General features: G+C 37.5%; 1 protein-coding gene across 8 annotated transcripts in view; it reads left to right on the top strand.

The window, feature by feature from the left end:
* The first annotated feature begins 768 nt into the window (after positions 1-768).
* ZDHHC15 (zinc finger DHHC-type palmitoyltransferase 15) overlaps positions 769-13853 on the top strand; it is a 290771-nt gene continuing 277686 nt past the window's right edge. For 7 of the 8 annotated variants that reach the window (XR_013412566.1, XM_077987779.1, XM_077987781.1 and 4 more), the window contains exon 1: positions 1234-1382. Coding sequence is in view for 7 of the 8 variants with exons in the window: in XM_077987779.1 (XP_077843905.1) it covers positions 1247-1382 (136 nt within the window). In the remaining variant the exon portion in view is untranslated. 8 annotated transcript variants of the gene reach the window in all.

Below are 13853 nucleotides of genomic sequence, written 5' to 3'. Positions count from 1 at the left end.
CATGAGCTTCTTGGGGTCAGGCCACTATTTTGTCATTCTTTTTGTACCAAAGTTGATCTAACAGGAAGCAACCACTCCAAAAACATTTGTTGAATTAAATTATCTTCTAGTTGAGCTTCCTACTTCCAGGCCATCTTCCTTTCCAAAATCCTGCCAGTTATTTCATAAAAACATTCCTGATGTCACTCCATTTTCCCCAAAACTTTGATGGCTCTTCATAATCTGCTTTACATGATTATGTCCCCAAGCCATGCTAGGACATATAAGAGCCTTCACACCACGGCCTCATATTCCCAGTCTCATTCGTAGCCTCTCTTCTTCACACACACTCTTCAAGCCACACTAGCTGCTCCTGGAACATTTTTGGACTTTCATTACTCTATGACTTTTAAATGCTGTTTTCTCTGTCTAAAAGGTCCTCCTCCTCTCATCTGCCTGGAAAACCTGAATTTGTTAATATAGCTCAGCTTAAATATCACTACCTTTGTAGCTTTCCATGACCCCTTTCAGAATCACTGTCTCCCTCATTTGTTTTTTTATACCAATGTGTTTGTTCTAAAAACATACTAAGCTGATTCTGCGGGTAGGGCAAAGGGAAGGAGAGAGGGCCCTGTCAAAGGACTTACCCAAGCAGCGACTGCGGCACTACGTGTTAAGCATATTGTTCAAGCAGCAGTGGGAGGATGGAGCTGGATGGCCTTCATGTTATGAGATGCTATGGCTCGCATCTTTCACACTGCGTGTGTGTGTGTGTGTGTGTGTGTGTGTGTGTGTAACTGTGTGGGGGGCCGCAGGAGGAGAGAAAGAGAACGAAGGGGGAGAGAGAGACAGAGACAGAAACAAAGAGGGCGGACGCAGTGCAGTAAGAGCAGATGGGCGGACCCAAATTTCTTCTGCTTCACGATTTTGCGGAGGTCCAGCCCTGCATCCAGCCTTGAAACACGGGGTGGGAGGAGGCGGAAAGGGGAGGGACTGCACTCCCTCTGAGCGTGCTAGCCGCGACTGCCTGACGGATCACCCTTCCGCTCCAACATCGCTAGTTCCTCAACGCCGTGACTCAAGCCTATGGTGCCAGGCGGGGCGCACTCAGCAGCGCAGCCCCACAGGTGGCGACGGCTCGGCGAGAGGGTTCCCGCCAGGCTAGGCAGTGGAGTGCCGCACAGCGCGCCTTCCCGCCTCGCAACCGCCACCCTAGCGGTTCCGACCCGGCGCCAGCAGGCCTGCTTGGTCGATCTTCGAGCCAAAGATGCGGCGAGGCTGGAAGATGGCTCTGTCTGGGGGGCTGCGGTGCTGCCGCCGGGTACTGTCCTGGGTGCCAGTGCTCGTTATTGTCCTCGTCGTGCTCTGGTCCTACTATGCCTACGTCTTTGAACTCTGCCTGGGTAAGTGGGGCTGGGCACCTAAGGTGGGGAAATTATGCTCCAGTATAATCGTTTGCCCTACGTTCACTCTGGTGTCCCTTGTGTTCTCAAGCCCTCTCTCTGCGGTTTTCCTTTCTCTCCCTGGAGAGCTCCTTGTCCCCAGCCTCTGGCTTCCCACAATATTTCCTGCGCGCTCCCACTAGGGTCGCACTGTGTCTCCATCGTCTCCCACCTAGGGTTTCTTATTTCTTTGCCCTACCCACAATAATGTCCTGGCTCTTCCCACGAGGGCCCCCTTTTCTCATACAGGGCAACCACCTGCACCTATACTCTCCTTCTGGGAGCCCCTACTCTACCAAGTTGAGGAAATAACATACCCCGTGTCTTCAAACTGTTTACTCACACTAGGAATCCCACCAATGCATCCAACTAGGAGCCCCACCATTTTCCCTCCTACTAGAATCCTACTAGGATTTCCTACTAGGGATTTCCTACTGAGAATCCCAGAATATTTCTTCTCTTACTAGCTCTCCTTTTTCACACACTGGAATCTATCGTTTTCCCGTGATCCTCTCACACTGGCTGAAGTGCTTCATATCTTTGTCCACTTGTGACCCCACAGTGCACCCTATTCTACTCCATTAAGATCTTCCCTTTTCACACAGTGGTAAGCCCTCCATTCTCTTTCCCTGTGGGCTCCCCCCCATTTAATAATTTTCTTTAATGGGATTGGTATTCTATAATACATCCTCTCCTCTCACACTAGAGGCCCTGATTATATTACACTGGAGTTCCCTGCAGTCTCCTACCTTCTTGCTTTGAGGAGCATTCAACTCCTTCCCATTAGGAGCCCCACATTATTTTCTGACAGCTTATACTGGTGACCCTGCTATTGTCACATGATGATAGTGCCTTCTTCCCTGTCTTTTCCCACTAGAGTCACCTCTTTTACCCTCCCACAAGGGTTTCCGTAATTTATCTCCTATTCCATCAAAGGGCCGCTACTTTTCTAACCATTATTCCTCGTTATCTTTTTTGGGAAACCCACTCCCCACCTCCCGCAGTGTTCTTTCACTTTTAGCCCCACATTCTGCCATCCTCTTCCTTTGGGGTTTCTTATTATTATTTCTTCTTACTTCTCATTGGATTGCATTTGTCCTATCTTCTCAAACTGGGGAAACCCCATTCTTTCTTACTGGGGTTTCTAATATTTTCTACTCCTCCCAATGGGCATATCATTTCTCATTCCCTCTCATTAGACTACCCCTTTTTAAATTCTATGATCTTTTTTTTACCCTGTCCTGTCACACTAAGGGGCACTCTATACCCTCCTTATTTGCAGAATGGTTCTCACACTATAGCTTGTGCATTCAAACTCAGAATTCTACAATATTTCCCGACACAAACCCCAAGTCTCTCCCCCGTATTATTCCCACTTTCCACTTTAATTCCCCCCGTTCCCCATTCTTATTATTATTGGCCTTGCAATGCTCTCATCAACTCACAGTGGCATTTTCATATTATATCCTGTCTTGTTACAATAGGGTCCCTGCTTTTCTCACAGTAAAATCTCCCCTTGTCCCTGTCTTCTCATGTTGAAGAATCCCTGTCTCCTCTCAAAAGAGATTCCACTAATACTTGTCACTCTTATCACTTTGACACTATAATTCCATCGCCAGCACCCTTAAACTTGTGGCCTACAATGTTCCCTATTCATCTAGTTTGGGGCTCCAATATGTTTATACTCCTCTCACAGTAGGACTCCTGCCCCATTGGACATCCCCTCACTCCCAAATCCTTCTGAGACTTCTATATTTTTTCATACCAAACTCTTCTCTCACCTTAAAAATGATGGTAAGGATGCTGCTTTTTTGAACTCCGGGACCTGACTCCATTTGTAATTTTCTTCTATTACATATTTACAAAGCAATAGTCTACCCCGGGTAGACTGGGACAAACTAGGGAGGCAGGAGATGATCCTCTTTTCCAATATAGAACTTTCTATATTCTAATTCTATAACTTTCTATATTTTAATTCTAATTGCCTCTCTGAATCACAATTTGAATTTTTCTTACCTCTTTCTTAGAGATATTATGGAAAATGCAGAAAGAGCTCTTAAAAATAAATTTCTTTAGTTGCCTTCATAGATACAAGTTAGCCTAGTTTTCTTTTGTATCTCAATCCAGTATTGGGATGCATTAAGTAGACTATGCAATGACTGGGAAGCTTTTCTATTCTCAGACCTTACTACTTTGGCTTTTTGTATGATTGATTGAAGGGTCAAGAGTTCAGCAGCCTTTAACGAGTTGATGGGTGCAGCACACCAACATGGCACAAGTATGTATATGTAACAAACCTGCACGTTATGGACATGTACCCTAGAACTTAAAGTATAAAAAAAAAAAAAAGAGTTCAGCACCCTTATTATGGTACGGACAATGCTCCTAGGATCAATGCCATATTGTAAGCAACTTATTTTGGAGATTTTCAGTATTGACTCATATGAGCTTCACCAAGATATATTTTAAAAATTAATGATGATAATGACTAAGACTTATATAGTGCATACTCTGTGCCAGAAAATGTTCTAAGTTCTGTAGATAAACTATATATTAATTCATTTAATCATCACAATAACTATATGAGGCAGGTACCATTACTGTTTCCATTGTATAGATGTGTAAACTGAGGCACAGATGAGCAAACCAAAGTAAAGACCAAGTTACTGCAAATAATTGGCCTTCTATAAATTCTTCTTTAGTCATGTAATATTAACAGCTGAAAGGCAGTGTAGGACTTATTTGGTTTGTTTTAGTTAACATACTTGCACCACACTGCTGCATGCCAAGTACTATTTCTAGGTGACTACACACACAGACACATAATCTTTGTAACAACTTTCCAATGTATATACTATCATTACTTGTTTGTAAACTGGGGAACAGACAGAATAAATAGCTTACCTAAGGTCACAGAGCTAGTAAATGGCCTAACTTAAAACCCAGGCAATATGTTGCCACAGTCTCCTCTACTAATACAGAGGTAAAAACTTGTGACATACAAGCCAGATGTAGCCTTCAGATATATTTTGCCTGACCTGCACAGTGTTTTCTTAACATTTTGCATCAGTTCCCATTATTTAAAAGTCAGGAGAATAAGGCGGCTTTGAGTTTGAACTCTGGCTGAACCAGTCCACCCTGCCATCATCAATTTTACAATCTTGTAAGAAATTAGCAACCTGGGTTTCAGAAAGGTTAAATCAAATTTTCCTAAGGCCACACATTTAGTAATAGTGGAGAGTTGGAAATCCAGGCTGCCTGATACCTAGGCCATACCTTTTCCAATACAAGCAAATTAACAAGTATGCATTTCAGTAAGACTCAAAAAGTAACATTAAGGACCTAACTTCTTTCCAGGGATAAAACCTGATGTCTTTCTCCCTAAGATTACATTAGAGCTGAAACCAAAAGTGATATTTTTGTCCTATAATTCTTAGAGTTTGAATTCTGCCATTTACTAGCCAGGAGACCTGGGGCAAGTACCTTCACTCTCTCAACCTCAGTTGTCTCACGTGTACCTTGCTTCTACAGTTGTTCATCCATATGACAAATGGTTGCTTTGCACTCAATATATGCCAGGTATTACTGCTGTGAGGCTTAAATAACATGGTGCCTGAAAGCATGCATCACAGTTCACAACACGTTATAAGAGCTCATTAGATAGTAACTTGTGATTACTAAAGATATAAAGGATTCTTCCTGACCCAGGAAAATAAGAAGCTTAGCTTTTTAGAGAGGAAGGAAAGTAACAGTATCCATTTTATTGGGGTGAAATGTATATAACATAGAATTAACCATTTTTAAGTGTTCACCTCAGTGCCACTTAGCACTCACAACGTTGTGCAGCCATCACCTCTATGTAGTTCCAAATGTTTCTGTTATCCCATAAAGAAACCTCCTAGGCATTAAGCAGTCACTCCCTGTTCCCTCTTCTCCCAAGTCCTAGCCAATTATTAATCTGCATTCTGTCTCTATGGATTTACCTCTTATGGATATTCCATATAAATAGAATCATAAAATATGTGTTCTTTTGTGTCTGACTTCTTCCAATTAACAAAATGTTTTTGAAATTGATCCACATTGTATTATGTGACAGTAATTTATCCCTTTTAATGGCTGAATAATAGTCTATTGTGTGTATATATGTATATATATACCAGTTTGTTATCCATTCATTCATTAATGGACATTTGGGCTATTTCCACCTTTTTGTCTCTTCTGAATAGTGCTGTTACAAACATTCATGTACAAGTATTTGTTTGAATATCTGTCTTCAGTTCTTTTGAATGTATATACCAGGGAGATGGATGGGGATAATTGGACTGTATGGTAATTCTATGTTTAACTTTCTGAGGAACCTCCAAATTGTCTTCCACAGTGGCTGCACCATTTTACATTCCCATCACAGAATGATAGCACAGAAGGGTTCCAATTTGTCCACATTCTCACCAAGACTTGTTATTTTCAGCTTTATTTTTATTATAGCCATCTTACTGGGTATGAAGGGGTATCTCATTGTGGATTTGATTTGTATTTCCATAATGACTAAAAGTATTGAGAATCTTTTCATGTACTTGTTTGCCATCCATATATCTTCTCTGGGAAAATGTCTATTCAAGCCATTGTCCATTTTTTTATTGGGATTTTTAAATTGAGTTGTCTTTTTGTTGTTGAATTTTAATATTTTTTGCATGTTCTGAATACTTGATCCTTATTGGATAAATTATTTGCAAACATTTTCTCCCATACCTGATAGTATCATTTTATACACAAAGATTTTAATTCTAATAAAATTCAATTTATCTATTTTTTCTTTCGTTACCTATGCTTTTGATGTCATATTTAAGAATTCATTACCAAATGCAAGACCATAAAGATTCACCCCTGTGGGTTATTTTTTGTTTGTTTGTTTTCGTTTTTTTTTTTTTTTTTTTTTTCTTTTTATATGGGACCTCACTATGTTGCCTGGGCTGATCTCAAACTCCTGGGCTCAAGCGATCCTCCCACCTTAACCTTTCAAATAGCTGGGACTATAGGCATGTGCCCTGTGTTTTCTTATAAGAATTTTATGGAACTAGAAGTACCATATGACCCAGCCATCCCATTACTGGGTATATACCCAAAGGATTATAAATCATACATGCACATGTATGTTCATTGTGGCACTGTTCACAGTAGCAAAGACTTGGAATCAACCCAAATGTCCATCAGTGACAGACTGGATTAAGAAAATGTGGCACATATACACCATGGAATACTATGCAGCCATAAAAAAGGATGAGTTTGTGTCCTTTGTAGGGACATGGATGCAACTGGAAACCATCATTCTCAGCAAACTGTCGCAAGAACAGAAAACCAAACACCGCATGTTCTCACTCATAGGTGGGAACTGAACAATGAGATCACTTGGACTCGGGAAGGGGAACATCACACACCGGGGCCTATCACGGGGAGCGGGGACGGGGGAGGGATTGCATTGGGAGTTATACCTGATGTAAATGACGAGTTGATGGGTGCTGACGAGTTGATGGGTGCAGCACACCAACATGGCACAAGTATATATATGTAACAAACCTGCACGTTATGCACATGTACCCTAGAACTTAAAGTATAATAATAAAAAATTTAAAAAAAGAAAAACTTAGATGTCATTAGGTAAAATACACTTACAGTTTTAAATAGCATGATGTGTCACATACTAATACCCTATAGAACTTGAACCTTCATTATGAATAGTATTTATAATAAATATAGAAATGATATCACAAGATTTTTCTCTCCAAAATAGGTGAATGTGGTGTGTGTGCATGTGTGTGTGTATGCCTACTATAAGTTATAACAAGTTCATTCAGGTTTTATAAATAAAGCAATAATGTGCATTAAAAAAAAAGAATTGTATGCTTTTAGCTCTCACTTTTAGGTATTTTAGCCATTCTGAGTTAAGTTTTTGTATTTGGTGTAAGATAGGAGTCCAGCTTTTTGTTGTTGTTGTTGAATGTGGATAACTAGTTATCCTAGCACTGCTTGTAGAAGAGGCTATTCTTTCCTCCACTGGGTATGATCATAAAAAATCAACTGACTGTAGATTTATGCATCTAATTCTGGACTCTCAATTCCGTTTCATTGATTTATTTGTCTGGCCTTCTGCCAGCACCATATACTGTACCTTTGTAATAAATTTTGAAATCAAGAAGTGAGTTCTCCAGTTTTTTTTTTTTTTAATTATTTGTTAGCTGGGTGTGGTGGCTCAAGGCTGTAATCCCATAATTTTGGGAGGCCAAGGCAGGAGGATTACTTGAGCCCAGAAGTTTGAGACCAGCCTGGCCAACACAGTGACACTCCATCTCTACAAAAAATAAAAAATGTAGCCGTGCATGGTGCCATGTGCCTGTGGTCCCAGCTCCTCAAGAGGCTGAGGTGGGACGATTGCTTGAGCCCAGGAAGTCAAGGCTACAGTGAGCTGCAGTTGTGCCACTGCACTCCAGCCTCAGTGACCAAGCAAGACTCTATCTCAACAAATAAAATTGTTTTTTCTATTGAGGCTCCCTTGCAATTTTGTATGAATTTTCGGTTCAGCTTTTCCACTTAGGCAAGAATAGAAGTTGTTTTTTATTTTTATATAGGAATTGCACTGAATCTGTATATTGTTTTGGAGAGAATTGCCACCTTAACAATATCAGGTCTTCCAATCTATAAACATGGGATGCTTTTCCATTTATTTCAGTCTTTAATTACTTTTCAGTAGTGTTTTATGATTTTAAGTGTATTCGTCTTGAGACTCCTTTCTAAAATTTATTCTTAAATTTTTATTTCTTTTTTATGTTATTATAAATGGAATCGTTTTCTTAATTTCATCTTCTGATTGTTCATTGCTAGTGTTTAGAAATAAAACTGATTCGATGTGTTGATCTTGTATTTTGCAACTTTGCTGAATTTGTTCATTAGCACTAAGATTTTTTTGTGAATTCTTTAGAAGTATCTATACATAAGATTATGTAAACTACCAATAAAGATAATTTCATTTCTTCTTTCCATCTTGAATGCCTTGTATTTATTTTTCTTTCCTAACTGCACTGGTTTGAACTTCCAGTTCAATGTTGAGTGAAAGTGGTAAAATAGGAATCCTGGTCTTCTTCCTGATCTTAGGAGGGAAATTTTCAGTCTTTCACCATTGAGTATACTGTTAGCTATGGGTATTCCATAAATGCCTTTTATCAAGTTGAGGAAGTTCCCTTCTATTACTAATTTCTTGAGCATTTTTTAAATTCCGGTATGCAGAATATTGTCAAATGCTTTTCCAGCGTCGATTGAGATAATCATATGGGTTTTTCCCCTCATTCTGTTAATATAACATGTCACATGATTGATTTTTGTATGGTGACCTGCCCTTACATTTCTTGGATAAATCCCACTTGATAGTGATGTATAATCCTGTAACATGTTGCCAAATTCCATTTCCTAGTATTTGCTTAGGACTTTTGCATTTATATTTATAAGTGATATTTGTATTTTCTTTTCTTTACTTTTGATGTCTTTATCCAGCTTGGCTATCAAAATAATGCTGGCCTCATAAAATGAGTTAGAAAGTGTTACTTTCTCTTAAATGTTTTGCAAGAGTTTGAGAAGGAGTAATGGTAATTATTTTTTTTAATGTTTTATAGAGCTTACCAGTGAAGCTACCCGGTTTTGGCTTTTCTTTGTTGGGAGGTTGTTTTGTTTTGTTTTGTTTTGTTTTTTTTAACTGATTCAATCTTTTTACTTGTTAAAGGTCTGTTCCAATTTATGTTTCAATTTATGTTACTTTCTTGAATACGATTATGATAAGAACACAATATAATATCTACCTTTTTTTTTTTTTTCTGAGATGGAATCTCCCTCTGTTGCCCAGACTGGAGTGCAGTGGCGTGATCTTGGCTCACTGCAACCTCTGCCTCTGAGGTTCAAGCAATTCTCCTGCCTCAGCCTCCTGAATAGCTGGGACTACAGACGCGTGCCACCATGCCCTGCTAATTTTTTTTTTTTTTTTTTTTTGGTATTTTTTGTAGAGATGGGGTTTCACTGTGTCAGCCAGGATAGTCTCCATCTCCTGACATTGTGATCTGTCCACTTCGGCCTCCCAAAGTGCTGGGATTACAGGCATAAGCCATCGTGCCTGGCCTAATGTTTGGTAGAATTTACCAGTGAAACTACCCGATTTTGGCTTTTCTTTGCTGGGAGATTTTTTATTACTCATTCAATCTTTTTACTTGTTAAAGGTCTGTTCCAATTTATGTTTCGTTTTATTTTACTTTCTTGAATATTATTATGATAAGAATACAATATAATATCTACCTTAATGAAATTTTAAGTGCACGTTATTGTTAACTATAGATATAATGTTATACAGCAGACTGTTAGAGTTTGACCATCTTGCTTAACTGAAACTTTATGCCTATTGATTAGTAATGCTTCATTGCCCTCTCCCCCAAGCCTTTGGCAGCTTCTTGAGTCAGTTTGGATACTTTGTATATTTTTAGAAATTTGTCCATATCATCCAGGTTATCTATTTTTTGGCAGACAATTGTTCCTAGTATTCTATTATATTCCTTTCTATTTTAACAATTGTCCCTAGTATTCTATTATATTTCTTTCTATTTCAGCAAGTTCTGCCGTAATGTCTCTACTTTAATTTCTGGTTTTGGTAATTTGAGTCCTCTCTCTCTCTCTCTCTCTCTTTTTTTTTTTTTTTTGTTTAGTCTAGTTAAAGATGTGTCAATTTTGTCGAACTTTTAAAACTTCTCCAACTCTTGGTTTCATTGATTCTATTGTTTTTGTGTTTACCATGTTCAGTTTTCTCCATTATAATCGTTATCATATCCTTTATTTTGCTAGTTTTGAATTTAGTTCTTCTGTTTTAGTTCGTTAAGGTACAAAGTTAGGTCATTAATTTGCGATTATTGTTCTTTTTAAATGTAGGCATTTACAGCCATAAATATCACTCTTTCACTACATTCTATAAGACTTGGTGTGTTGTGTTTTTGTTTTCATTTATCTCAAAGTATTTTCTAATTAATTTCACTTGTAATTTATTCTTTGACCCATTGATTATTTAAGAGTGTATTGCTTTGTTCTCACTAAAGTAGGGGAAGGTGAATGAAGAGGTTAAATACAAAAATCAGTACAAAAATACAGTTGGATAGAAGAAATAAGACCTAGTGTTTGACAGATCAGTAGAATGATTCCAGTATAGCATAATCTATCATATATTTCAAAATAGCCAATAAAGAATAATTTCAATGTTTCCTGCATGAAGCAAGATAGATGTTAAAATGATGAATATCCTCATTACCCTAATTTGAGTATTACATATTTTATGAATATATCAAAATATTACCGGTACACTGAGAATATGTACATCTATAATATGCCAGTTAAAAAGTATATATTGCTTAATTTTCCTATACATTTGAATTTTATAGTTTTCATTGTGCTACTGATTTCTTGTTTCATTCTACTGTGGTCAGAAAAATACTTTGTATGATTCCATTATTTTATGTTTATCAAAACTAGTTTTGTGGCCTAGCATATGATCTATACTGGATAATGTTCCGTGTGTACTTGAGAAGAATGTGTATTCTGCTGTTGTTGGGTTAAGTGTTCCACATATGTCTGTTAGGTCTAGTTGGTTTATAGTATTGCTTGAGTCCTCTCTTCACATTGATCTGTGTCTAGTTTTCCTATCCATAGTTGAGAGTGGGTATTGAAGTCTCCAACTATTAATGTAATACTGTCTACATCTCCCTTCAATTCTGTCAATGTTTACTTCCTATATTTTGGGGTTCTGTTGTTAAGTGTATATATGTTTATAATTGTTACATCTTCCTGATAGATTAACCCCTTTATCAATACATAATATTCTTTATTTCCTCTTTATTATCAATTTTTGTCTTAAAGTCTATTTTGTGTAAAAGTGGAGTAGCAACCCTAGCTCTCTTTTAGTTATTATTTGCATGGATGTATTTTTCTATCCATTCACTTTCAATCTATATATGTGTTTGGATCTAAGGTGATTCCATGGTAAATAGCATATAGTTTGGTCATTTTTTAAATCCATTCTGACAATTTCTCCCTTTTCCTGGAGAATTTAGCCCATTTACATTTAAAGTAATTAATGATAAAGGACTTCTGCCATGTTGGCAATTTTTTTTTCTGTATGTCTTATACCTTATTTTATGTTTCTGTTCCTTCCTTACTGCCTTAAAATTTTTAATAGACTTTATATATAGAGCAATTTTAAGTTCACATCAACATTGAGCAGAAAGTAGAGTTTCCATAGAAATTTCCCCACCTCCTCTAACACCCCCCCACAGCCTCCCTGACTATCTATATTCTACATCAGAATGGTACACTTGTTATAATCTAGGAACCTCCATTGACATATCATTTTCACCCCAAATCCATAGTTTACATTAACATTCACTTTCAGTGTTCTACATTCTACAGGTTTTGACAAGCATATAATTATATATATCTACCATTATGGTATCATATAAAGTATTTTCATTACCTAAAAATCCTCCATGCTCTACCCATTCATTTCTTCCTTTCACCTAACTCCTGGAAACCATTGACATTTTTACTATCTCCATAGTTTTACCTTGTCCAGAATGTCATATATTTGGAAGCATATAGTATTTAGCCTTTGCAAATTGGCTTCTTTACTTCATAATATGCATTTAAGATTCTTCCATTTCTTTTCATGGCTTGATAGCTCATTTCTTTTTAGTGCTAAATAATATTCCATTATGTGGATATATCATAGGTTATTTCTCCATTCACCTACTGAAGGACATCTTAGTTGTGTCCAAGTTTTGGAAATTATGAATAAAGCTGCTTTAAACATCTCTGTGTAAGTTTCTGTGTGAACATAAGTTTTCAACTCCTTTGACTAAATACCAAGGAATGTGATTGCTGAATTGTAGGGTAAGGGTATGTTTAATTTTATAAGAAACCACTAAAGTATCTTCCAAAGTAGCTGAACCATTTTACATTTCTGCCAGCAATGAACGAGAGTTCCTGTTGCTCTACATCCACGCCAGCATTTGGTGTGATTAGCATTCTGGAGTTTCACCATTCTAATAGGTGTGTGGTGGTATCTGATTGTTGTTTTACTGCCTTATATTTTAATTAATTTTTTATAGTGTACCCATTTTGATTTTTCTCTCGTTTATTTTTCAATATATTTTTTAGTTTTTTCCTAGTGGTTACCCTAGGTATTACAATTAACACATTAACTTTTGAATAATGAAGTCTGAATTAATACCAACTTAGGTTTCTTTTAACTTTTATTTTAGGTTTTGTGAAACATATGTAGGTTTATTATATAGGTAGACTTGTGTCATGGGGGTTGTTATATGGATTATTTTGTCACCCAGGTATTATGCCTAGTACCCAATAATTATTTTCTCTGCTCCTCTCCCTTTTCCTACCCTTCACTTTCAAATAGACCCCAGTGTCTGTTGTTTCCTTCTTTGTGTTGAAGAGTTCTCATCATTTGTAAGTGAGAACATGTAATATTTGGTTTTCTGTTCCTACATTAGTTTGCTAGGCTAATGGCCTCCAGCTCCATCTATGTTCCCACAAAAGACAGAATCCCATTCTTTTCTATGGCTGCATAATATTCCGTGGTGTATATGTACCACATTTTCTTTAATGCATCAGCCACTGATGGGCATTTAGGTTGATTCCATGTCTTTGCTATTCTGAATACTGCTGCAGTGAACATTTGCCTGCATGTGTCTTTATGGTAAAATGATTTATATCCCTTTGGGTATATGCCCAATAATGGGATTGCTGGGTCAAATGGTATTTCCGTTTTTATGTCTTTGTGGAATCACCACACTGTCTTCCACAATTGTTGAACTAATTTACACTCCTACCAGCAGTGTACAAGTGTACCCTTTTCTCTACAACCTCACAAGCATCTGTTATTTTTTAACTTTCTAATAGCCATTTTGAAATAGTATCTTATTACGGTTTTGATTTGCATTTCTATAATGATCAGGGATATAGAGCTTTTATTCATATGCATGTTGGCCACATGTATGGCTTCTTTTGAAAAGTGTTCATGTCCTTTGCCCACATTTTAATGGGGTTGTTTGATGTTGTCTTATAAATTTGTTTAAGTTCCTTATAGCTGCTGGATATTAGACTTTTTTCAGGTGCATAGTTTGCAAAAATTTTCTTCCATTCTGTAGGTTGTCTCCCATTGTGTAGGTTGATAGTTTCTTTTGCTGTACAGAAGCTCTTAAGTTTAATTAGATCCCATTCGTCAATTTTTGCTTTTGTTGTGATTGCTTTTGGCATCTTTGTCATGAACTCTTTCGCCTGTTCCTTTGTGCAGCATGGTATTGCCTATGTTGTGTTCCATGGTTTTTATAGTTTTGGGTTTTA

This window comes from Macaca mulatta, chromosome X (genome assembly GCF_049350105.2).
Source record: "Macaca mulatta isolate MMU2019108-1 chromosome X, T2T-MMU8v2.0, whole genome shotgun sequence".
In the NCBI taxonomy this organism is placed as follows: Eukaryota; Metazoa; Chordata; class Mammalia; order Primates; family Cercopithecidae; genus Macaca; species Macaca mulatta.
The sequence above is the reverse complement of the archived record's forward strand: the minus strand, read 5'-3'. Positions and strand labels throughout refer to the sequence as shown.